Below are 26722 nucleotides of genomic sequence, written 5' to 3'. Positions count from 1 at the left end.
TGTAATCGCAATGTGCAATTACATAACTTCAAAACAATTCACTCATGAATGAGTAATATGGTGACCAAGAGAAGTGGTGATGACCAAGAGAAACCTGCATATTCATGTTGAATGCTCCGCATCAATTGCGATTCGGCAAATCTTTAATCGATCTATTTTAACGAAAAAATAACTCGATCATTCGATAAAGAATGCATAAGTATATTGATATGGATTTGATGCAGTGGTAATGTATATATAAAAAAATGAGTCATTCTTTGCTGCATCTTGTTCTGAAACTTACGCTGCACGTAATCATATCTGATATTCGGTCTCTGCAGTGCTGTGTGGTCAGTGGGACGTACGAATCATGCGTTATGAGATACAAAATCAATACAGGTTGTGTAGCGTCGTGCTGGTTGTGTGCGTGCTCTGTATTACTACTATGTTTACTACACGAATCTTCCTCCTGTGGCAGAATTATAGGCCGTTTCCATCGGCCAGACAGTGGCCAACCAAGTGTCGGCCAATATTTCTCACCGGATTAACATTGCACTAATTTGAAGACTCTGCTTTGCTTCAGACTCCATTTACACTCGGCGTTAATAAACAAATTTTTAATGCATAACTGATTTTATATTCTTTCTTCCTTGTCTCCTAAATTCTAAATTATATTTGTACACAATTTTTATATTGAGAGACCATGACATGCTTATATGTCGTCGAGTTGGCATAATTTGATTCAAGGAACTAATTGTACGAAGCCATAACTAAAATTAGCCTCGAGAGTGATAACATTTATGCGTTTTAACTAAATAATTATAAACCAAAGTCTGTGTTTGAAACGTTTTCGCTTTGAAATAACAAAGTATTCGTTAACTCTGTATTTTTTCACTATAGTTTGGCGGAAACACTAAAGCGTTGATTGGCTTCACAACCGCGATTCATTGAGAAATAATGAGGAGCTGAACACTTCTCCGTGGAAGCCATGCATGGATAATTTTATGGCATGAGTCTTCGTACACAAACTTATTGTCAATCCATCAATCAAGTCATTACGAAAATCAAGCCGATGGAAACTTAAATTAACTGTCGTGATGATCTTGCGTTCATAGCTAAAATTAAAGAGATTACGTATTTCCATCCCTGATGGTGGCGAACAACTATCATGGCTGAAAATTCAATGTCGATCAATACTTCGCATTTGATTTTCATTTGTCGTATGAAAAGTTCTTACTCTCGCATTTATGTATTCTAACAAAATAAAGCAAAATTCTCTCCGTGTTACTCATATTTTCAGCATTCAGGTTTGCTGAATTATATCAAAAGATGGCGTTTATGCTGGTATAGTTAGGCATAGTGTTAAAACTGTATATTATTATCAATATATTGTACAATGTACAATACCGGCTAGCTTTATTTGTACTCGTAAATTAATTCAAAAACTAAAAGTGTGGGAATAGAATGCCAAATAATTGGAAAAACGGCACAATTTCATAAAATTATAATATATGAGTTTATATGAAAATTGGCAGTTATACTCGAAAATGAAGAATTTTTCGCTTGTCATCAATTAAAGACAATATATTAATTCCCTGTCTCTAAAAATTTCATCCCTTTTTGAATTTTCTTCTTTGAATATTAAAGAATAATATTAGAGCTTACCTCATCAATCACGTATTTTTATCCCAATAAGTTGCCATCAACCTTTTTAACCTATTAAAAGGCCTGTCCAGAAGTGACGTGCAATCTCCGTAGACTTTATCGGCCGTTCAGAATATTTTCAGTGACCAAAATCCTGGATTTATTGCTTATTATTTTTTCAATTTCTAAGCTCACGAAACCTTCTAAAAATTCATTCCTGGAAAAGCGTTGCTTCTTGTACAGATTGGCGTGCGTGTGAACGTCTAATGACTTCACAGAAAAGCTCGCACACAAGACAAAAGCCAATTTTTTTTACGTTAATGAAAATTTTATTGCATTTGTTGTAAGATAAAGTTTTGTTTTTGAATCAAATATTTTAACAATTCATCATACCGGTTGCAAACAAGGAAATAACATCAAATATTTAATCTGGCTTGTGTAGGAATTTTTTTCCCGACAATGCGAACATATGTTTCCTATTCCTAAGTCTTTCAATACAAGGTCGATATTTTCAAAAAGGTCTAACTGAAAGAAAAAAATAAGAACAACACGGTTTTAGCTACATTGCTCGTTTGAAAATCTGAACTTTAAAAGTATACCGACGTGCATATATTCTCCAGTCTGCCATAACCTGTCTATGATTTAAAGGCAGCGTCACCAATCACACCATGACGTAGGATTGCACGATCCTTGAAGCGAGTCGTAAGGCTCTGCAATCCCCGTACTTAACAATTGACCGATGATTCCAGGAGATTTACTGCCAATCGTTGCCTCATAATTGTGGCTTATGCGACTGCTTCGTGAGGCACATGGCTGGACTGGATTAAATTGACTTGCCTCGTGTGAGTGGANGCAACCCAGTCTGCACGACATCTGGGCCGCGAAGCAGCGAGCAGCCCAGTCTGCACGACATCTGGGCCGCGAAGCAGCGAGCAGCCCAGTCTGCACGACATCTGGGCCGCGAAGCAGCGAGCAGCCCAGTCTGCACGACATCTGGGCCGCGAAGCAGCGAGCAGCCCAGTCTGCACGACATCTGGGCCGCGAAGCAGCGAGCAGCCCAGTCTGCACGACATCTGGGCCGCGAAGCAGCGAGCAGCCCAGTCTGCACGACATCTGGGCCGCGAAGCAGCGAGCAGCCCAGTCTGCACGACATCTGGGCCGCGAAGCAGCGAGCAGCCCAGTCTGCACGACATCTGGGCCGCGAAGCAGCGAGCAGCCCAGTCTGCACGACATCTGGGCCGCGAAGCAGCGAGCAGCCCAGTCTGCACGACATCTGGGCCGCGAAGCAGCGAGCAGCCCAGTCTGCACGACATCTGGGCCGCGAAGCAGCGAGCAGCCCAGTCTGCACGACATCTGGGCCGCGAAGCAGCGAGCAGCCCAGTCTGCACGACATCTGGGCCGCGAAGCAGCGAGCAGCCCAGTCTGCACGACATCTGGGCCGCGAAGCAGCGAGCAGCCCAGTCTGCACGACATCTGGGCCGCGAAGCAGCGAGCAGCCCAGTCTGCACGACATCTGGGCCGCGAAGCAGCGAGCAGCCCAGTCTGCACGACAATTGTGTTATGCAGCAGCAAGGAGCCAAGTCTGTGCGGTAGATCGGCACAATTTCTTTTTCTGACTGCAGGAATTATTTCGTCTGTGAGCAGCAGCAGATCTAGTTTGCATGCCGCAATTGATCTGTCGAATTATTAGGAAATTGGTCTGCAGGAAAACAATGCCTGTGAAGCAGCAACTATTATTTCTCAGACATAAACATGGAAGCTTCTTTGATATAACTTCAAATATTACACAAACAATTACTGAGGGATTTCGTAGATTCTTTTTAGCGCATTTTCTCATTTATGGAAAAAATGCCTTATTGTGCTCGCCCTGTCCGTCCGTCCGTCTGTCTGTCTGTCTATCCGTCCGTCCGTGATTTCACTTTTTCGTCGACGAGAAAATGCGCTCTCCGTCACTCCCTACAGTTATATTTTTTCACTTTTTCGGAACTCCAACAAATCAATACATCCAGATGATAACACTTTCTAACTCCTTAATGTATGATAAATTTCAATAACTCATTAAAATTGTGTGTTTTCCGTGCAGCGGCGAGTGAAGGTATCCGCGTGGTGGAGGTGGTCGTGCCTGCGGTGGTGACGGCGGGTCAGGCGGTGGTGCTGGAGTGCCGCTATGAGGAGGAGGGCGACAAGCTCTACACCCTCAAGTGGTGGCGCGGCGACGACCAGTTCTACCAACTAGTACCACCTAAGCGGTCATACTACCACGCATCGGGCGTGTCTGTTAACATGTCTGCTACTGAACACCTCAATCCTGTGAGTATAGTGTAGCTGTGTAGGTTAAGTTGAAGTATAAGTTGTATGTTTACAACAAGAGTATGCTCGGGAAGACGTGGTCAGGTACAATATTTTTTATTTGCACTTGGTTGAGTAAATAGTGAACTACGTCTATTAAGATTATGTCAATGATTGTAGCATTGTTGTTCATCGATATAGTAGCGTGATTATCAATTGATAGTTATAGACTTGATACGTCGATGGTGATTCAAAAGAGTTGTAACAAATTATATCGTCCGTAATCGACCTAATATGGAGAACTTAACATTCAGGCCTCAGGAATTATCAGGAATTACATGCAGTGTTCACCATCCTGATGTACCATTTCCTGCCCAACCATTGGATCTTATTGATAACATTCAGGCACCACTGTGGTCCAATTGGATATGCAGTATCTTGATAACAATAAACAAATGTACCGATGAAGCCTGAAATATATAGATGAATATATTCAGTTCAGGAGAACAACAGCCAGCCATCGAAATATCGGAACTACTTAGGATGGGTTCATTTGGATGACATTTTATGTCTAAATACTTTATGATGAATCCACATAACTGGTTAAGGAAGCCATGATGTTATTTTTTATTGCTTCTACCCAATATTTTTATTCAAGTTTCTCATATTTTCACATGCCAGTACGGGTCCAAGGGCTTGGAGCGAGTGATGCTGGAACCTGTGAGCCTAGACGCCGCGGGTGTATACAAGTGCGAGGTCATGGCTGACCAAACCTTCCACACAGTCTCCCAGCAAGCCAACATGACTGTTGTTTGTGAGTCAGGTTACTTTCTTATGTTTCTGTATACTTTTTCCTCAATGGAATGTTGAGTAAACGATGTTTCATAGCACGTCAACATGACTGTTGTTTGTGAGTCAGTTTACTAATTCATTATGTATATATCTGTATACTTTTTTCTCAATGCATCGTTGAGTAAACAATGTCTCATAGCAAGTCTATATGACTGTCGTTTGAGAGCGACTTTACTTTTTAATGCATGCACTGTATGCTTGCGTGAGTGAGTATGCAAAACATCTCCATGAATCGAAGTATGAACGAACAAACGACGAACGCTTGAATATTATTAATTGATTTCCAACGATCACTCACAGTAGTCGGAAATCTTGCTTATTGATATGATTAGAATCCTCATCCTCATTAATATGATTAGAATCCCTCAAAGATTACTTATAAATTTATGGAAACTCTATGAATGACAACGATTTATTGAAATATTTATATAATATCAAAACATCATCCCTCGAAAGAAACAATCTTCACGAAGTACCTGTTAACTGTTACTATATACTATATAATGTTTACTGTTACAATATACTATATTATGTTTACTGTTACAATATACTATACAAATATCAATGACAATTCAATGTCTGAATATTTAAATGACAAAAACAAAAGGTCACCATTTTTATGTTTACCCTGGCCGCTCATCCGTCCTTTTATGCCAAAAGAACTCAGGAAAAGTGGGGCCGCAAATGCAGGAGGCGGACGACCTGGAGTTACTTTCCGTGTTTCCGCAAATTTCTTGAATGCCTTGACGAAGATGACTTGGTCACTTGGCGATGTAGTTTGCGTGAGATTACTGAAAATTTTTATGCCGCTATTGTACGACTGATTTTTTTCAGTCGAGTAGAGTAAAATTACAGTTACTGCGGTACAAAAAAGGACGATGGTCTTGTTATCGAATCATGATACTTTTTTGGTATCGAGAAGCGAAATAAATAACAAATGAATAATTCTTGTTTCAAACTACTGCAGGATTTCACCTAAAGTATTCTACGGAATTAAAATGAATTTTCATTTTAATTTTTACATGTGATCTTTATTGGAAGGGACATTTAGCCTGATTATTACCGAGGTTTGTGCCAACAGACTAAGTGTTATGGATTTCGAGCATAATATAATTAATAATGGAAGAGTGTTTCAATTTAAAATGAGCTCATGCAGAAGATTATGACACAGAAATAAATATTGTGGTTAATATTATAAAACGTAATCTCAAGTTTCACATGAGCCTGCTTAAATCTTCCTTTGCTGCCTGGAGTGTTTCATGCCATTGCGGGTAAACTGTCTTGGTTTCGCCCGCATCGTTCAGCTAAAAGCCCAGGAATTGCCAACACGAAGTCGTATTCTAGAAGTCCAGCTCTGTCTCCATCAGCTCATGAATGTGTGCGTTCTTTTTGACCAGATAAAAATGGGTATTTCTGCGACCTACTCGGGAACTCAGGAAAGGCAAACTCAGAAGAATGGATTTCAAATGGGCATGAATTGGGTCTCATATTCCCCCATTAGTTTGTTTAGGAGACGATGTGGTGAAAAAAACTCAGTTGAAGAGGGTTTGAGAATTGCCTGTAAAAAAATTCGCATGGTTTTAGGTTTCGAATGCCGGAATCTTCCTGCGGCATTCAAAATTTAAAACAGAATATTACACAAATATTATTACTAAATATTGCACAGAACAATTAAAACCAAACAACTAATTCGCGATCGTTCATATCTTTACCCTAAATTTCATAAAAAATTCAAGATGAGAAGCCTTGAATGGTCTGCTAGCTATGGTGCCGTGCGAGAAGATGTGCATATTTTTCCTCCTCAATAGTTCCATCACTCCCGCAGAAAAATAAATGGATATGTTTGTGTCAAGCTAAGCATCTCATTCAGTATACGAGCGACAGAAAATAATATACTCCTTCCTAGACCGCAAGAGGCTGAGGCACAATGAGAGGCCACAGATAACATGTAACGGTAGCCTGTCAGGAAAGCAGGTAGTCCTTTGGCCAGCACTAGTTTACCTGAGACTGCTAGTGCTGCCGCTATATTTGGCGTGCTAGCACTCACACTGCGATTAGCAGTCAGCTCTGTAATTGCCATATGACCCTCAGAAGGGGGGGGGGGCTAAGAGGGAGGGGGTTGAGGGGTTCCTAGGACTTAATTACGTTGTAGTCACGACTGGAGCCGAGGGAGAGGCAGACCTAGGGAATATTGAACAGGAATATACCAAGTGGGTTAACGGAAAAGGATTTTTAAAGCATGTAATTGAAGGTTAATAAGTAAGTCAACGCTTTTCGTCAAAATGAAACTACATATTTTGCACTGCCCTACCTCTGTCATTCCTTCCCGAATAAAGACTTGACCTCAGACTACCAGTCAATGCTTAAAATTACTAATAAAATTTGTTGATATGCTTTAATTCTTGCATCACCGAACAGGACTGTTGGCTTGAACGAATAATCGACTTTATTTCTCCTGATGTTATTTAAATGGAGTATAAATAACCATTGATCATCCTGGAGCGCCAGTTCTTTCACTAATCATTGCGCAATCCCTGCATATACATAGTTCGCGGCGCAGCAATTTAAGCATACCGGATTCTGAAAAAATATATTTGATTCATGATATGCTGTGTCGCACATGATGTTTTGTGTTGCACATAATGTTTTGTGATGTGCATGGCCTGGTGTCTTGAATACTAAGTTGACGACCAGATAAATGAATTTATTATTTTTTAGCTTTTTATGTTTTCACAAAATCAAAATATCTGAAGGGCGACCGCAATATTTACTAGAATCACTTATGAGCTGATAAGATATTTAACTTCAAAAATTTTTTATAAATAATAAGCTTGATAAATATTAGGGACGATGAATTTAATAGCGATGCTTTGAATAATAACTGCATTTAAAGTAACAGGAATAATATTAAGGATAATCAAGTTCAATGATGACCTAATTTTAATTGTAACATCATCCATTATTAATAATTAGGACCTATTAATACCTGTCTCCCAGACCTATTAGGACCTATTAATACCTGTCTCCCAGACCTATTAGGACCTATTAATACCTGTCTCCCAGACCTATTAGGACCTATTAATACCTGTCTCCCAGACGTACCAGACGGGTTGCCCGCGATGTACGGCATGGAGGAAGCGCTGCAGGTGCGGTCAGGGCAACGGGTGCTGCTGAACTGCTCCACTCCCCCGGCCTCCCCACCACCCGTCATCACGTGGCTCGTCAACGGCAAACGGGTGAGACCTTCCACCACACCCATCACCATCTATCATTATTGAGTAATCATTAGTAAACTCACATCATTCTTTATTCTTTATTCACGCAGGAGCATACAAAAAAATCATAAGAAGAAAATATCGAAAATTTTGAGAATAAATATAAAATTCTTCCATGCGAATGCCCATATAAGCTAAAAGGCTTCACAGGCGGCTTTAGCCCGGCAATTTTTTCATTGTTGAGGGACACGCATCAGTATGAGTAAATGCCTATTGATAGTTGGTAACGCTGATTACCATAAGCGAACAATTCATTATCAGTGAATGAGCATTCAAATGAGGGAGCACTCATTCATTGAGAAGGAAGACACATCATTATAAGTGAACACTCGTCATCATGAATAAAACCTCAGCATTTAGAGTGGACAAATACTTCCAATAATGGACACTCACCTTCACGAATAATAATAAGAACTAGTCACTATGACTGAAAAATCGTTACCTGCAAGCGTCACCATCCGCGTGTCGTGACCGCAGTCGAAAGATCGGCCGGCTTATCCAGTCTAATGGACCAAGTCTACGGACAGCCTGCGCCTCAATTGGCAACGCCCACTCTAACGTCATCGGATTAGCCACTCACCACTTGCTGGCTGCCGAATTCAGGACGTCGGTAACATTTGAATCCATGTGGATATTCTTATCATCCAGGGTGCTTGTATTTTTTTGTATTCAACGTTGAATACTCTAGAATTTGGCCTCCATTTATCTATATAAGAGATACAGCTTGAAACTTCAAAACCTCACTTACTTTTTCTGATGATTTTTTTGATTATTTCTGGATGCATTCAAATTTATTTACTAAATTCTGACTTGGAAAATTAAGATCTGAAGGAACGAACAAGTTTAAAGAATGGGCTTATCCTAAAATTTCTAATCTAACAAACCATCCCCCATCACCGAAATCTCTGATAAAGATATCTCTGCATTCAGAAATTCATCGACCACAAATTCATTTTCGATCTTCTATCCTTTATTTAAATTGGTGTATTTGTGGTGGATGTCATCTCACATCAGGCGTCCGCCTCAAGCTAGAAGTCTACGGGCTGAGCCCGCACCGTTTCGAGAGCTGCCACTTGAACTGGACTGAACAAGCTTGAGCGTAATTACGTCCCATGTTATGCAAACGTGTGAACATTTCTTCGCAGAAGTGTAAAAAATAGGGAAGTTGAGAATTTTCAACAGCAATGCTTCTTGCCGATGAAATTCCATTTGACCTCCCGTCGAGATTTTAATGCGATGATTTTGTAAGCAAGCATTTTCTCATGTGCTATTTAACATATTTTGTAAGATAGTATTTTCCCATGTGCTACTATTTTGTAAGCTCGTATTTTCCCACGTATTTCTTGGAACAGTAACGATGAGACTATTTTACAAACATCGCTTCTTAATTAAAAAAATCTATCGGAAATTACTGGTCAACAAAATGGAAGAATTTATATGAATTTTGAACGGAAAGTTTTACTTCTGCAACAAATGATGAAAACTAACAAAATTTCCAGCGTCATAAGCAAGTTGCAGGTCTAAGATTTCTAGGATTGAAGTTTTATAAGAAATGAAGAAATCGAAGTAATTAGTGAATGCTTGTAACGTTACTAACGTTCTCTACAAATGTCAATCAATTACAAAGCCTCAATAATGCATTTGTTTGTCAGATTAAAGTGTATTAGAACCAACGAAAGACACCCTCTGATCTCTACGAAACTAACACAGCAACATCGTACGTCTGACAGGCCCCCACGGATTGGTCAGTGTCGTACGCCCCCCAGCTACGCGGGGCCGGCAGCCCCCCGGTGAGGGTTAGCAGCACCCTAGACTTTTACATCCCCCCTGGTCTGCTCGGGGGCGATGGTCTACACGTGGACTGTGTTGCTAGGCAGACCTTGTCGGGATACCACCAGACCACCTCGGTGGTCTTGCCGCAGGAGAGACTAGCCTTCTCCTGGCTCTTCTCCAGTGGTGAGTACAATACTACAGTGGTGGGTACAATACTACAGAGGTGGGTACAATACTACAGAGGTGGGTACAATACTACAGTGGTGGGTACAATACTACAGTGGTGGGTACAATACTACAGTGGTGAGTACAATACTACAGTGGTGGGTGCAATACTACAGTGGTGAGTACAATACTACAGTGGTGGGTGCAATACTACAGTGGTGAGTACAAACCTTTGTTAATTGCGAGTAGTATATCACCTTCAACACGTTGTGCGCAGCGGGACCCCCAGTTAGGTTGTTTGCTTTTTCCGGACCAATTCCGCGATTTAGTTATTTTCAATTGCGTTTACGACAAAATTTCTGATGGCAGGACTACTCCATTAAATTTTAAATTACGGAAAACGGGAAAATTTAATTTTAGCACCGGAATCTACAAATTTCTTGCCTGAATGATAGGGATGAGAAATAATGATGGCAGGAATAAAGATGAAAAACATAAAAAAATAACAAAAGGATGTTTTATCACATCAATATCTCTTCTCAAAACGTGCAAAAGGCAATGGTACGAATATCATTGGAAAAAAATACCTAAAATGAAGCCAGCACATGTCGTGACTTAGACGTGCTTGATACGAATAGCTTGATACGAATAGCAAAGGATCCTACTTTTTCGATACCTATACAAATCATAATCCTCCTATAATCCTAGGACTTGTTTTTTTAGGCCATCTGACAGCGCTAGTGAGTCGTGCTGCTTTCATCGTGTTAAGCGACCATAAGAATCTTCCTCCTATGCTTGTCGATACGATTCGTCTTTAAAACGCACATTAATCGTGTCATTGGCTATAAATAATAAGTGTATTGCGCAGCATGAAAGGTAAGTTAAAAAAGAAGTGAACACTTGGCCAGAAGCCGACGTATATTTTCTAAAACAATCAAGTTAACTTATATTCCTGTAAAACCATCAAACTTCGCGTTCGCCTAAAATGAAACAAGATAAAACACAAGAAACAACATTGCAGCTCCAACTTAGAGTCAACAACAACTAACGATTTTCCGTTGAATTCCGGATTTCAAACAATGGCTGAATTAACGTACTTTTGGCGCAATTTCAATCGTATTTTAAGAAATGGGTTTTCTGCATTTGAGCTTGCAAAACTTGCGAGATAAGGATAACTTATAAGGGTCTATGGTCTATCGTTTAAAACCAATGCGTGTCAAAGTTTCGTGCAATCTAGCTTGATGCCGGCGCCTTTGTAAATTTTATTCTAGTTCCACGAATAAACAATTTCTCGTAAGTCGATATCAACATCAAATGCAGGGTAACCTGTGAAAGCCAAAACTGAAACCTCGTCTACTATCAGTGGATTATATTCACAGAAGGCGAAGCCCTTCGCACTCGAATTAAGCAGCGCAACTTTGTGATGACCGTCATAGATGTGATACGTTCTCACGTACGAAGACGATCTTAGTCTGACAGGCCCGTTGTCTTGCGACTCAAGTTTGGAGAGGTTCGTTATCGTCTGGTAAAAGATGCCATGCGAAGATTTTGAGCCTAAAAAAAGAAAAATTTCAATCAGCAATCATCATAGAAAATATCCTCAATAATTAATTACGCCAAATACAAAATAAAAAAATACATTAGTTTCATCGGAGCCTCTTGTCAGTAAACGAGTTAAATTATGCATGCCAACTCGACTGTCAAGTTTCGGGCTCGGATCAAAATTCGCGACATTATTAGCACGGCTCGAGAAAACATTGCTCGGTGGTCAGCATCATCCAATTATAAGCGCGCTGTATCATCGAATTATCGGCGACCATATCATCCTTCCGTCCCAGCTTCGCTTCGGGGTAAAAATTTGCCTGCGAAGTCCACCCGCGAATTGATCGGAACAGAAATGTCATGTAGTCCGAGATACAATAGATGAGAATGATTCTCGCCTGCATCTGTTCTTTGTCATTTCAGGGGTTCGATGAGAGTTTATTCAAATATAGTAGTTATTTGTGAAAATTAATATTGACGTTTGATGTACGGCGCTGAAAATAAAAGTTTCGATTACGTATCGTGTCGGAGTGTGTCATCCCATTGTGAAATTTTATTTCTAGAGGTGGAACCTGTGGCATTACCTGTGGGGACTGTGATAAATATTCATTTTCGAAAGTTTATGAATAGAATTTTGTTCAGAAATTGTACCATTCAAATTTCCTTCAAAGTTCGAGGTAGGAGTTAATATAAATTATAGGTTGAAGGTGGGTTGAATGGGATGATAACATTACTTCAAGGTTGAATGTTGGTTTCGGGATTCGGGTTGGTTGGATTCGACATGACAAGGTAGACAGTAAAAGGTTGGGAAACAACGCGAATCGGGATGACTGAATCTTCAAATTTCCAGAATAATCTATACTGGGCAACGTATGGTTCAGAAAATATCAAGATTAAATTATTGTTAAAATCACATCAGAGGAATAACTTACCTTGCGCTGAGTCTGTGACCTCCATTAATCACAGGTTCGTTAAACGAAAAGCCAAGAAAAAACTATAGACTCGATTGTCAAAATCAACATTTATTCAAAGAAAGCTGATTAAAAAAATAACTTTGCATTAAACATTAATGAATGTCTAATAATGACATCACAATTCCGTTGATGCTCGTGTATTCTATTCTTACAGTAAAATTTTCATTATCTGTAGAAAAATATTATATACGTAAAGATCAAATTGAATTTTTCTCTTTTTTAAGAAATTCTCAGCACTTTTCAACGTTTAGAAATCACACTACCAGTTACAAGACCAGTACTTCACACTACCAGCTACTAGATCAGTACTTCACACTACCAGCTACTAGATCAGTACTTCACACTACCAACTACTAGATCAGTACTTCACACTACCAGCTACTAGATCAGTACTTCACACTACCAGCTACTACACCAGTACTTCACACTACCAGCTACTAGACCAGTACTTCACACTACCAGCTACTAGACCAGTACTTCACACTACCAGCTACTAGACCAGTACTTCACATTCCCAGCTACTAGACCAGTACTTCACACTACTAGTTACTAGACCAGTACTTCACACTACCAGATATCAGACCAGTGCTTCACGCTTCCAATATCTTTGAAGTGCACAAAAATTTAGTTCAAGTGGGTGCGGAGCCACTGGTTCATTAATAAGCGGTGCTTAATATCTGATTTCTGTTTTAGACTGGTATGCGGCCTCTTTTCTTCATTCAGCTAATTCATAGAGGTGTAAAATAATAATAAAATTTTCTCTGCATTGCATACATACACTCAATAAAATAAGTTCTTACTCACTTTTCTCACGGAGCCTGCTGGCTTCGGAGGCGAGCTGGTAGCGCTCCTCGAGCATGCCTTTGAAGGAAGGCTTGGGCGGACGCTCGTACGTGGCGGCGACGTGCGACATTCTCTCGGTCGATAACTGGTCGCAGAATGCCACAGCTTCCGTCAAATTCATCGCGATACTGCTTAACTGGTAGAATTTTCTACCCTTCATAGTGGCGTTGGCGTGAACTGAAAGTTCAACATTGTTCCATTTTAGAATTTTTGCATATAAAGCAAAATTCGGTGCCGACTGAAGAAAATTGCACAAGAAATTTTTTATCGAAAATTCATCGCAATTGATCGGAAGTTTGGTTCACTTTCAGATAGTAAATTGTTGAAAATTCGCTCCCAAAAAGAATTTTTTATTTAAAATAAATGAAATATTATGATGAATTTTCGCCCTTAAAAATATATCACGACATAGTATTAAGCAAACGTCATGGAACTCTACGGTAGGAGACATCTTTTTAAACGTTGTCAATCCATATTGATTATGTCAAAGTGGAAAGTGGTATTTATTCAATCCCTATTTGTGAAAACTATCTAGTAAATCTGGAGTTTACATAGTGATTTCTTGAGGTAGACCACCGCATTGCGGTCAGTGTGGGCCGAGTACTCCCAGTGAGCGGGTGTGTGTCTGTAGTGGCGGCAGCTGCTGTTAAATGCTTCCTTGTACGTCACCGCTCTGCAGTCGTCCAGCCAATGACACTCTCTAAGGCACAATTCTGGAAAATTTCACAATAATATTGAAAATTCTATATAAATCCTTTACAAAACATATACAAAAACATATAGAAAGAAGATAGATGGCATGTGTGCATTAACTTAAATTGGACAATTTCGAAAATCAAAATGTATCACACTTGCGAAGAAGATAGAAAAATCTAATTTTTGTTGTGCAAAAGCACATCGGCCTCAACACATCAGGCGACTAATTTTAAAGAATATAAAAAATTTAACCTTAAATTAATAATTCCGCATTTAAAAATTTCAAAACTCCAACCAATTTTGCATGCTCACCTCGGCTTGCGTTGGACATGCGGAACGCGAATTGAGGAGGTAAGTTAAGCCCAGGGAAACTCCAAACGGATTCGAAAACGTCGAAACTTTTCCAGAATTCAGATTTGACGATTTTTATGTACAGTGCGGGCGCATTTACGCCGAAAAAGAACCAGATATTGAGTAGTATCATGAATCTTCTCAATCGAAAACCATTCCGATTATCTGGAGGAGCCCGCAGTCCATTCACTTGCACTGGCATCGCTACTAAAACTAAATTGCTCGTTGCTAACTTATAACAATTTTTTTCTGTTATAAGTTTGGCAAACTCAATTAAAAGCTTTATCGAGCGAAACGAGATAGACTTCACTATCAAACTAAACGAAAGATAAACGGGATCTTGCAAGCTAAAAAATTACAATATCCGGTATACAAGGTAATCTTCTGCTGCAATAACAGCTGTTTACCTTAAAATAAATTAAAAAATGTGCAAAATATTGTGCTAACGATAAAATTTTACGAAATGAAATCGGACCTGAAAACTGGAAAGTTGGGTTTAATTGTAAAACTAAGAAATTAAGTCTGAGCACAGCATCAGCTGAAGCCCGACATGTTCATTTAAACGATGAATTTTTTTAGAAGGCAGAAATAAATACTTTTACGAGCATCATCGAAGAGAATCATTCGTGTAAAATATATACATATACATATACATTGGTTGCAACAACTAACCTGCCTACACAACTTAACCAACTAGCCTACACAACTTAACCAACTAGCCTACACAACTTAACCAACCTGCCTACACAACTTAACCAACCTGCCTACACAACTTAACCCTACAACTGAAACCTGCAGTAAGATGCTGTAGTCGCTGTTGGGAGGGCAATGAGAAATGCAATGACTTCTTACGAGTCCGTAGTGAGACAGCCCAATGAACGTTTCTCAACGAGATATTTGCGCATACAGAAGTCGAGAATTCATAAAGAAGTCGAGAAAAGAAGAATTCATAACAGATCTTTCAAATTACAATCGTATGTTGATCAAATATTATCCAAGCGTTGATGCTGCGATAAATCTAGAGTTTCGATTGGATTGTTGTAACATATGATAGAAATTAAGTTCAGGGCTGGAGGATCACTCTAGTCCCCTAGCAAGCTCTTCCTATTGTTGGCTATTGTAATGGAACCGAGAGGAATCTAACGAGTTTCGTTCAATGGTACATCAACATTAAATTTTTTGTGCAATGAAATTTATGCGAATGAAATTTGTTGGCAGTATAGTAATTGTTCCATTAGAACAGATATTGGCATCAACATTTCCGGGTATTACGGACAAAATTTTATTTCTTCATTACGAAGCGACACTTTTTCGCGAAACCAACAGGAAGAGTTGCCCCCTTGCAATATTTTCACATATCTAAGAGAGATTATGTTCGATTCTCCGCATTTTGTTCAATAAAATATTGCCTGTAGTACCGTTATGGTATCAGTAAAATCGTGCTTTTAAATTAGCCGCATACCATCGCATAGACCGCCAATTAATAAATGTAAGAAAATATTTACCAGAAAATAGTTAGAAACTTATGATATCAGCACCGACGATAAAATGCGACCTAAGATCTGCAGTAAAAAACATATACAAGTGAAGGAAAAATCAAAAACATATCACAGAAGCAGATTAAACCTTCCGTTTCAGAATTAGTCAATTTTGAAATTTTACAAACGTACAGCATTCCTTTAAATTTGTCTTAAATGATTGAGAGCACCAATTAAAATATTTAAAATTATTACTAAATTATCCCACTACACGAAGTAAAAAGCAATTATGTCATTCATGACGTATTCTGAATAAAGTCAAACTTCATTACCAAGACAAAACTTGGCAACTTAGTCACAGCCAAAGTCATCACTTATTCATCAGTCAAGTCTTGCACTGCACTTTAATATTATTCATAAACAATATCTCTGATGTCAAGATCAACATCGAAATCGGGGAATTTATTGACCGCCAACCTCAAATTTATGTTGATGTTCAGAGGGTCAGCCTCACAGACGGGATATCCCATCTCAGGCGACTTTAAATCTGTCGCAGCGATAGTCTCATTATGAGTTAAGTACAACTTGACTAAGTTAGTCTTCCATAATAAATCGTATTTCTCTATTTCAGAGGCTATAGTTTTAGGTATTTGTGAAGGCTGTGCGACGGTTTTGATGAATAACTTGAATGGGGTTTGATCAACTGAGGGACAGAGAAAAGTGTATAATAAATGTGAGATTACGTGTGAAAATTTTGATGCGGATTTTCAGGGATATGAAATTCTTGAAAATATTATAGAACAAAAGTCTTGGGAAAAATTTCTGTCCTGAATGAGTTCGAGTTCAACTCTAAATATACTCTTAATTTGAAGAAAAACGCACATTTATTCGCTGCCATTACTATGATGCCATTAATGATGTCTTTAATATTAGCAAAGAAAGCTAGGAAAGACAAGAGCAAGCTACTCACGGTGACCATCCTTGATGGTCAGCTTCTGCACGGTGTACATGATCTTGTATAACCCGAGTCGTTCTGTTTCTTCGCTATTCACTGAAAGCTGAAAGATCCCCCCAGGCAGAGTCTCGCAGTGATTAGCTGCTTCTTTCACAGTCATTAATTTTTGCCCGATGTAGTAATATCTGCCATTCAGCGTCCTCTTTGCACGCCCAACTGAAGATAATAAAACGGTATTTAAACGAGTCCCAGATGGCATAATCTATATAAACGTCATAAGTGTCTATGGATACGTGATCTTCGAAACTGCCCTGTTTGAAAGTCCTACGTAGCTCTACACGAGTTAGAGCATAAGCATAATTGCACATTTACAACTCTCTCAAAATCAGCAATATTATCTCGAGTTCACATTATTTGTACCCGAAAAGCACGAATATTTTTGTACCGAAATTTTTTAGTAGATTTCTAGAATTAAAGGAACAAGTATCTGAAAAAACACCCTTATCAACTCCACAACAACTCCAGTCGGCCTAGCTCCTATAGGAACTACTCCCACTCCCCCATGCACTACTCACACAAATATTTCTTAAAGAAGACATCTGCCGTGGGATCCTCGGAGGCCTGGTAGCCCCAGACGGTGGGAGGTTGTCGGTAGAGGCGACAACTTACGCTGGCATTCATCTTGTAGGTGAATGCGTTGCAACTGTCGGTCGACGTACACTCGGCTCCACACAACACTTCAAGAACCAAATAGAACACATATCATAATTAATAAAAAGATACCAGGCGAACGGCACCAGTAAAATTTTAAAGTACTACTTACGATATGAGGTTAATACATTCTTAACTAAGCCATAAATATGTAGCTGCAGCATATCAGCCGACAAGAAAATTCTAATTCGGATGTTGACACTGCAACTCGAGTTAATAATAAAAAATTAATAGTAATATTGCAAAGTTCATTCATATCTGCAGCAAATTAAGGTTCGTCGATTAATTCTTATTGTAGAAGTAGAACATTAGCTGAATGCGATTACTCAAGTACTGACCTGGATTAATTAAATGTTCTAATTTAAAGGAACGAAACGTTCAGCATAAAGTTAATTTTAGGTTGGTTCATGCGCACTGCTGATCAGCATTAAAATAATATAATAAAACCAAAAAGCATACGCTTGCAGTGGCGCAAATCGTTCAAGTCAATCGCGGCAACACCGCCAATGTGTGTACATTGTACCTTAAAAAATTCAGAAATAATTAATTTCGACCACAGTTTCTACTGAACACATGTTTGCATTTGCTTGTTTAAAACTCCTAAAGCAACAGATTATCTGGACTACAAAATCTCCTGCAAGCTTTTTATTTGAAATTTGTATTGCCCATATATTTAAATGCAGCACAATCTTAGTCTCCAATCTGTTAAAAAAGTTATCAGGCGATTTGTATTTGAATATGAATTTAAAAGCAATCCCATGCATTTTAAATATATCACGTTATATCGCAGGTTTCATCTGAATTGCCAAATCAAGAAAATTCAAAGTGCAATTGATCTCACCTTTTGTAGTGTTATATTTCTTGTAAGCGAAGTGAAGTGGCAAGCTATAGTTAGAATATCCATCATAGTTCTGACGCAATCCTGCAACAGGCTCTACTTCAGTATCCTGCTGCAGCATCAGGTACGAGAACAAGGCAATCACGAATCCCACGACGCCGAGAACTGTCTTTGTCCGCCCGGGACGATTTCGAGCTTTCCTACTCATGCCTCAGTTATTGTATTTACAACTCAAATACACAACAAACTCCGTCAATTTTCGATTACTAAATCTATGTAATGTATTGGTCAATACACCTTGTATAAAAGTCTATCCACATTAGGCAAAAATATGCCTAACAACTTGCAGAAAGCTGTCCAAAGATGATTTAAATTATACCCAAGGTCACCGGGACCTGAAAAGGTGTCATATTTTCGGCAAAGACTTTCTTAACATAAAAACAAAATGTAAAAAAATCTAGTGCATTGCATAGTATTGATTGAAGCAAAAGCACCCAAAAATGTAGAAAAAGAAATTCAGCATAGAAAGTTCCAAGAAGAATTATATACAATGAAGTTCCAAACCTGTTATTTACTATACCCAGTGAAAATTTACAGTCGCGGCAGCTTCTGATTTGGATTACCAGACGCTGGGGCGACTCTAAATTTTGTTAGGGTATTTCCTAAGTTGACAGTGAGATGAAAATGTTTTAGCTAAACTTTGAACGTGGGTCCGGAGGAGCGTTCATCTCCCCTAGCAAACCGTACACAATGAAAGAAGAAAGATATACATGGAATTGATTAACTTTGACCAGGCCTTTTCATGCCTGCAACAAAGCCATTCAACGGAATATTGTTTCAGGCATTAGACCAGATTAGGTCATGCCTAACGAGGAGCAGTTTCTTCTTTCAATTTCCAGTCGTGTTTGCTTCCCTGCGGATCGCTGGTCATTTCGCAGTCTGGAAAACGTTTTACTTTTTTTATTCCTGATTGATCATGCGTGGGAGTGATTAGGTCACTGTTTGCGGTTCACTGGCTTGCAGTCGTGATTGTAATAAAAAACTGGGCAAAAAGTCTAGCCATTATTTTTAGATAAAAACTGTGAAAATTGCAGAATTTTTTTATCACCTGAGCAAAAATTGATTGTCATAACGGAAATCATTGAAGACAGTAAACGTTCAGGGTCGACTAGGTCCAAGTACTGACATGATGAAATCCTTCCAAAGCGTTTTGAAAAAGTAAGTTTAGGAACATTAATCAAATTCAAACTTATTAAAAGTACGATAAATTCATTTTAATCGCTTTGTTTTGTCGGCTCTTGAATAATCAATTGTAATTGGAAAACAACTTCTACCAAAGATAGGAGTCGTTCAACACTATTCATTTATCATATTGAGGCTGGAATTCTTCATCAAACAGTTCCAGTTCTCCAGCATCTTCTTCTCCAATGTAGTCATCTTCTACTTCAGTGTCCATCACATCTCTTGGGTCCAACATCTCTACGCATCCATTTTCCTCGCTCCAAATTCTGGTCAATCCTCGATCCTTTGGAGTAGCCTCGATCTCGTACTTGTTTCCACCCAAGTTAAGAATATCTCCTTGACACAAGGCGTAAGCTTTTACTGAAGAATCGTCGATAGGTAACACGCGGTTGAAGGCTTTGTACAGAAGACCAAATCGAGCGAGCTGTCGGCCAGAGCATGGATTTGTGAACATCTTCGCGAACCTCCCGTAGATTTTACGGACTCTCTGGCCTCTGTATTCGACGTCGAAGAAGTCGAAAAAAATTCCTGTACCTAAATCTGAACGATTAATTACATGTCAGTAATATTTTAATTATTTGACAATGCCAATATAAAATTATAATTATCACCGATTTCAGTTTGGAAATGGAAAAAATCACGCTTGTACAGACACAAAATTAGTTTATTTTCGCCTGTCAGGCAAAAAGTATCAATATAGAAGTGACCAACCATTTTTGTCTTCGATAAGTCGCTTCATGTACTGGCCGATGACAGGCCAGAGGTTAACGTCAATGCGCTGCTGCGCGAGCTGGTACAAGTCCAGGTGACTCTGGCAGAATTGGACCGCCTCGCTGTAATGCATCGTCTTGGGACTTAGGAAATAATAAAGTCCATCTGCTGAAATGCCTGCACCGGCTGCCCGAGGATTCGGCGGAAAAGTTTCATACAAATAATTTATCATATTCTTGCATTGAATGTAGTGACAAATAAATCTGAGTTCAGTATTGTAGGGCAAAAGCTTTTGATTTATTTGTTAACTCTATATAAACGAATTAATACTAGTCTGTCTTGGATGCCAATAGCAATATCATGACAAACTTGTCAAACGAAGCTCGGCGGGTGATGTTCTCAGTCACGATAAAAATTAATTCATACATAGCCACATTCCAGCCTGGTGAACTGACTAACATTCCGACTTACACTATTACTAATCGAAAAGAAACAATTGTTTAACCAAACGGTGGAAAAGAACCAATATTTGAAACAAAAGAATCGCATTTGGAACATTTTTTCTCGCTCTATTGATTGAAATTGGCGGATCTATTGCGTTGGAAGAAAGTGAAAAACGCACCTTTAGATTTCTTGAAGTACATGACCGACTGCTCATGGTAGATGGGAAGTACATTGAGTTGGCGTGGTGGATGTTCGAAGTGCAGGCAGCGGTAGTAGAGGTGTCTGTCGCTGGTCGCCAGCGCCGCGCTGCACTGTGCGTTCAAGTTGCAGTCGTTGACGCATTTCTCTAAAAAATGGAGATTCAAGAAGATGTACACATTTAAATATTAAAGTTTGTTTTCTCGAAGGTAATTTTAAATTTTGTAGGTTATGCTTAGAATTATAAATGGAAAAAATAAAATACTAGAGTATTGACCCTTCATTGTTTAATATAATATAAATTATTGTGACATTAATAAGGGTAGAGTTGATTAATGTGAATCCAAGGAATTTCAATTCGGTTAATTCCATTATTAATAGACTCTGTACCTATAACAGGCTTTATTTTCGGTTATCAAATATAATGTGAATCGAAACAAATTTGAACTGAAAAACTACATATATAGTTAACATACCTCATACCATAATTTCTTACCCGTTGATGACATAGTAATGATAGAAGCAAATTTGGACGAAATGCTTCTGCTTTTTATTATATCAAAATTCTCACTCTCGACGTAGCCTAGAGAGACATTGAGTGTAACTAACTCATCATACGAAGATGGAGTGAATGGATGTAGAATAAGGCAAAGCAGGAACAGCAAGAGACTTCGTGTCAGAAATTTTAAAAATTTGGTTGAGACAATTTGCAGAGGCATCAATTTGCCCATTAAAATTATTACAAGAGGTAGATAAGATAACACTACTAAAACTGTCAGCATTTCTGCGTCGTCGTTTTTAAGTCCTCACTAAAAAGATAAGTAAAATATATTTAAAAAATTAAAACCGTGTGAAAAAGAGTCTAATAATTCGATGAAAACTCATTCATTCCAGTTGCGAAAACATTTACATGCAAATAAGTAGAATAAAGCAATAAAGTTGAGAAAATTTGCAACGAAATTGGCTACGAACTATCATATGCGAAAAAAATATCTCGAGACGAGAAAATTTTCTAATTAAAATTTATATTTTCGGCTATCATGGTAGGCAATCTTACCAAGGGGGTTACATTTCTTTTGTTCTAGTTTATTAAATTAACCTTTATCGTTGAGAATCGAATCTTAAGCCCAGCAGAATAACAGGATGTTTACCCTCCAATGAGTTGGACACTTCAATGAAAAATAATTGTCTCATCCTTCATTAAGCAAATAATTTGTGTAATCTATAGCAGCTAATTTATTTGCTTTATTAATCATTTCCTTGACTAAAACGCGAAAACCTTTCACATTCTATCTATTGACATAGAGAGCTATTCTAAAAGATTAACCATTATAGAGGAAAGTACCAGCCATCATTGGCCAAAAAATTATTTTCAAACGATACACAATGTTCATTTCTGTCTGACAAATTTAGTATGGATATCACGCTTAGACTGACATTATTATTGTTGTCGTCACGTCTGCTGTCAAGGGCAATAATTGTCTATTTTTGAAACGTAAATTAATTAATGATGTTTTAGAAGCAGATTTTAAAATTGTTAAATATTTGAACACGAAAGCTCCGACAAATACTTCGAGGTTTGGTCAAACGCCATTTTTGATGGAACGGGAAATTTCGAGGGGGCATTTTCACTTAGTTTATCCTGTAGCCGCTACCAAATTTGTCTACCTGTGTTCTCGTTACCGTGGATATATTCAACTTTCCCGACTGCAACAGAATCGCAGTTAAATCTCCAACATCCGAAAATTCCGTAAATACTTCAATAAAAATTGCAGTACCATGGAAAGTTTACGATTGTATGCAGTCAAGCATACGCGCTGAATTATAATTCAGGTTTTAGATTCTAACAAAGAACACCGATTATGACACCACATAATGAAAAAATGTTAAAAATTATAATAATCCTAAAATTTAGTTTGAATTTTATTTTCATTTAACATAGAACTCACTGCGAAAACACTACACCAATGATGTAGAATAGACACACTAAACGCACGAATTTTTCTGGTAGGTGCAGTGGTGCATGTAATGCTCATTTGATTTTGCAATATACGTCTTACTTGGTAAAGATGAGGCAAGCTTTTAAAATATCCTCCACCGACCAAACCGAACGAATGTTCTCAGCCACAATCTAACCTAACGATACAGAACACCCACTAAACTCCTATAAACAATAAGAAGCATGTACCATCAACTCACCTAGAGCAAGTAAGAACTTTGCAATAAGTTTGTGGCTTGTGCTTAGCCAACTCCTATAGATCTTGTGACACCAGGCTGGTAACAAAGTTAATTTTTAAGCGAAGACGATCTGAACCTATACATCTATTCTTGGGGTTGAGCAAAGTGTTTGGAAATTTTGCAAATAGCCTGTGCTAATAAAATTTGATTATTGGTTGTTTTAGATCCAATTTAAGGACTCTATCCTCAGCTGTAAAAAATTAAACCACTCTCTGAAATCGATGTGGTTTTAATGACACTTGCACTTTTCACAAAACCGCGAATGTTGAACGGCCGATGATCAAATATTCAATAAAGTTTCGAGCGCAAAGCTCAGGAATGCTAATTGAGCTCTTTATTTATTTTTACTGCTGATTGAGCTGCATTTTCAGCGTCTGTCTTTCCACTGTAATTTTAACTTTGATAGAAGAGATAAGTACTCCACAGCGAAGAATATTGTATTGTGTAGAGCGATCAGTAAAATCAGATTCGAGTTAGTGCATAGATATTTTTAAGTATTTAAACAATTATTATAAAATAAGGCCCAACACCGAAATAAGAGAGGGTAAACTAGAGAACTGACGTAGTGAAGGTTTGACGTGGTGAAGGTTTGACGTGGTGAAGGTTTGACGTGGTGAAGATTTGACGTGGTGAAGGTTTGACGTGGTGAAGGTTTGACGTGGTGAAGGTTTGACGTGGTGAAGGTTTAACGTGGTGAAGGTTTGACGTGGTGGAGGTTTAACGTGGTGAGATTTGACGTGGTGAAGGTTTGACGTGGTGAAGGTTTAACGTGGTGAAGTTTTGACGTGGTGAAGGTTTGACGTGGTGAGGGTTGACGTGGTGAAGGTTTGACGTGGTGGGAATTGTTAACATGGAAGTTGCTGTGGTAAAAGTCGTCGTACAGGAAGTTTACCAGGTGATAGGTTAAATTGAATAAATTATAGCAGAAAAGATAAATAGTCAGTGGCTGACCGCGATTGCCATAGCTTAAGTCAGTTGTTCCCAAAAATTTTCAGGCTGGCGCCCCCTTTGGCGCCCTAGTGAATTTCTAGCGCCCCACACAGACGTATATAAAAACATATACGCCTCTTTCTTGAAATTTAGTACGCTGTAATTTTAAAAGATAAAGGTTAAACACAAATGTATATTTCACAAATAGAACCCCATTTAGTGAACCAATATGTTTTTATGCTGTTTTAACTGTTTCAGCACTAGAAACCTAGGACGTCTCGGGCAAATTTACGGCCGGACTCGTGGCTGGTCTCACGACCAATCACCAAATTCAATTATCAAGTAATATCTACCAAACTAATGAACGCAGTTCTGTGAAACTTTGAACATTTATTCATCACAACCTAACGGTGATGTTTAGCACATAAAATTTTTTTAAATTTCTCTTTCATTCGTAAGTTATATTGCGATACGTGCCGAAATTCGCAGTGATCAAAGAATTTATTCCAAACTACTGAACAGCTTTGAACGAAGTTTTGAATATTCATTCTTAACTACCAAACGGTGATTTTTTAGCTTATAAAATTTTTTTATTTTACCTTCGTTTGCGAGTTTTTTTTCATTTCACCGTCATTCTTGATTTCACACATCCTTATATTCGGCCCGTATCGCCGGGCCGAATATATAAGGGGTAATTCCGCCGGGTAATTTGTCTCTTGAATTCGCGGCGATCAAAAAATCTTTTCTGAACTACTGAACAGATTTCAACGAAACTTTGTGTGAAAATACCTAACCTCCCAACGGTGATGTTTAGCTCGTGACAATTTTTCTATTTTGCTTTCGTTTGCGAGTTATACAGATATAGGAGAAACGACCAGCATTTCTACCGGCTGGTTTAACCAAGAGGCGTTTACGTATATATACAGTACATATAGCCGAATAACTCGCAAACGAAGGTAAAATCGAAAAAATTGTAACGAGCTAAACATAACCGTTGCTCAGGTTAGGTATTTAAATACGAAGTTTCGTTAAAATTTGTTCAGTAGTTTGAAAGAAATTTCTTGCTTACTGCGAATTCAGACACGTATTGCTGTTTAAATCACGAATGAAGGTGAAATGACAAAAAACTCGCTAATGAAGGCACAATCGAAAAAATTTTCACGAGCTGAACATCACCGTTCGGTAGTTAGGACTGTAAATTTAAAATTTCGTTCGAATCTGTTCAGTAGTTTGGAAGAAATTCCTTGATCACTGTGAATTTCGGCCCGTGTTGCCATACAACTATGGCAAAAACAAATGAAGGCAAAATTCAAAAAATTTTGACGAGCTAAACATTAAAGTTAGCTCCTAATGAATACGTGTACCAAGTTTCATCGTGTTACGTTCATTAGTTTGAGAGATATTCCTTGATCGTTGAATTTGAAAATTGGTCGTGAGACCGACCGCGAGTCCGGCCGTTAATTTGTCCGAGACGTAAACCCAAGAGAGGTTGAAAAAACAGATCTGGGTAAAAAAAAGCCATCGCTGGGAGTCATATGCTGCACGTATTGTGTACAAATCGTCAAACAAACGTTCAAACTTCTGACTGCGACTTCGGAATGCCGCCCCCCCTATCGCCCCCCTACCGCCCTCTTCTTCCTTACCGCCCCCCAAAATTTTTCCACCGCCCCTAGGGGGCGATATTGCCCACTTTGGGAACCACTGCCTTAAGTTCTGAACGGAATATGTAATATGCGTTGAGTGTCACGTGTATCCTGTCAACGACCCGCGTGATGCTTGGTATACCTCTTGTCAACGATTCAGTCTCCTATCGAGTCGACCATTTACACTAGCTACCCCGCTTTCGACAAGAATACGCTATGAACTCAGCGATGAAATCAAAATAATATGAAATAAATAAGGGTTCCGAGGGATAAACAAAAGTCTCCGAAGGTTCCAACTCACAATAATCAAATAAATTATCATTCCTTCTTACATGATCTTTTCAGCGCCATAGCTGAGCTTAAACGGTTCACAGCTAATGAGTTTGACGCGGTGAGACGAAATAATGAACTGTCCATAAATCAACTAAGAAATGCACGACGCGAATTTGAACATAGAGGCTTCACGTTCCTCTCCTACTTCAACACATTTGCGCATACGAGGCCTCGAGCAGCGGTATCCGAGCAATACCGACTGCAATTCACTACAAAACTTCATAGAACACAATTGTTTTTTTCTACTAAATTGAGTATGGAGGAAGTATTGTACCAAATGTTTACGAGGCTCTGCACCCGAACACAGCAGCCATTGCAAAGTTGACTTCAAATTCGTGATCTAAGCATCATCGTAACAGGCACACAAAAATTTGATTGAGCAACTTCTTATTTTTAAACTCTTACACATGCACCATGAAGCACTTGGTTACATAGAAATTACCACATTTCCTGTTGCTGATTTCACGCAAAGTTTCTGATGGTTCTCACTTCGACATGGGCTCATTTAATGACCGCCTGATCGAGTTAATTGAGGATCTAACTCCAGGCAGGCAGTCAGTCCCTCATAATGAAGAAAAGGTGATATAAAATCAAGTTGTAATTGCTATAATGTCAAAA

General features: G+C 38.7%; 3 protein-coding genes across 4 annotated transcripts in view; 1 reads left to right on the top strand and 2 right to left on the bottom strand.

Moving 5' to 3' along the window:
* LOC125178759 overlaps window positions 1–26722 on the top strand; it is a 56903-nt gene that overhangs the window by 10959 nt on the left and 19222 nt on the right. Inside the window, exons 2-5 of the mRNA XM_047883279.1 lie at window positions 3707–3933; window positions 4594–4726; window positions 7861–8000; window positions 9770–9995. Of these exons, the coding sequence (XP_047739235.1) occupies window positions 3707–3933; window positions 4594–4726; window positions 7861–8000; window positions 9770–9995 (726 nt within the window). The remainder of the gene's footprint in view (window positions 1–3706; window positions 3934–4593; window positions 4727–7860; window positions 8001–9769; window positions 9996–26722) is intronic.
* On the bottom strand, window positions 10871–18850 carry LOC108674914. Its single transcript, XM_018162893.2, has 6 exons — window positions 18369–18850; window positions 17392–17553; window positions 16832–17032; window positions 13888–14049; window positions 13298–13513; window positions 10871–11531 (listed from the first exon to the last, which is right to left on the bottom strand). The coding sequence occupies exons 1-6, from the start codon at window positions 18571–18573 to the stop codon at window positions 11245–11247; spliced, it is 1233 nt and encodes a 410-aa protein (XP_018018382.1). The 5' UTR covers window positions 18574–18850; the 3' UTR covers window positions 10871–11244.
* Window positions 19618–21780, bottom strand: LOC108674918. 2 transcript variants are annotated; one of them, XM_018162899.2, is made up of 4 exons: window positions 21437–21780; window positions 20941–21108; window positions 20319–20504; window positions 19618–20147 (listed from the first exon to the last, which is right to left on the bottom strand). In XM_018162899.2, exons 2-4 carry the CDS (start codon window positions 20960–20962, stop codon window positions 19726–19728), a joined length of 630 nt encoding a protein of 209 aa, XP_018018388.1. In that variant the 5' UTR covers window positions 20963–21108; window positions 21437–21780; the 3' UTR covers window positions 19618–19725. The 2 variants fall into 2 exon arrangements, with proteins under 2 accessions (XP_018018388.1, XP_018018387.1); XM_018162898.2 differs by having other exon boundaries at window positions 21457–21780.

The sequence above is a fragment of the Hyalella azteca genome, unplaced genomic scaffold (assembly GCF_000764305.2).
Source record: "Hyalella azteca isolate HAZT.00-mixed unplaced genomic scaffold, Hazt_2.0.2 contig12448, whole genome shotgun sequence".
Taxonomy (NCBI): Eukaryota; Metazoa; Arthropoda; class Malacostraca; order Amphipoda; family Hyalellidae; genus Hyalella; species Hyalella azteca.
This window is presented reverse-complemented; position numbering and strand designations above follow the sequence as displayed.

Excerpts from the sequence above, each read along its gene's own strand:
- LOC108674914 (XM_018162893.2), bottom strand. The coding sequence starts at position 18,573 with ATGAGTAGGAAAGCTCGAAATCGTCCCGGGCGGACAAAGACAGTTCTC. Across the intron at positions 17,554-18,368 it reads GAAATATAACACTACAAAAG|TGTTGTGTGGAGCCGAGTGT; the intron begins GTGAGATCAATT and ends TGGTTCTTGAAG. Across the intron at positions 14,050-16,831 it reads GACCATCAAGGATGGTCACC|AATTGTGCCTTAGAGAGTGT; the intron begins GTGAGTAGCTTG and ends GAAATTTTCCAG.
- LOC108674918 (XM_018162898.2), bottom strand. The coding sequence starts at position 21,742 with ATGCTGACAGTTTTAGTAGTGTTATCTTATCTACCTCTTGTAATAATT. Across the intron at positions 21,109-21,456 it reads CATTACTATGTCATCAACGG|AGAAATGCGTCAACGACTGC; the intron begins GTAAGAAATTAT and ends TCCATTTTTTAG. Across the intron at positions 20,148-20,318 it reads ACTTATCGAAGACAAAAATG|ATTTAGGTACAGGAATTTTT; the intron begins GTTGGTCACTTC and ends TTAATCGTTCAG.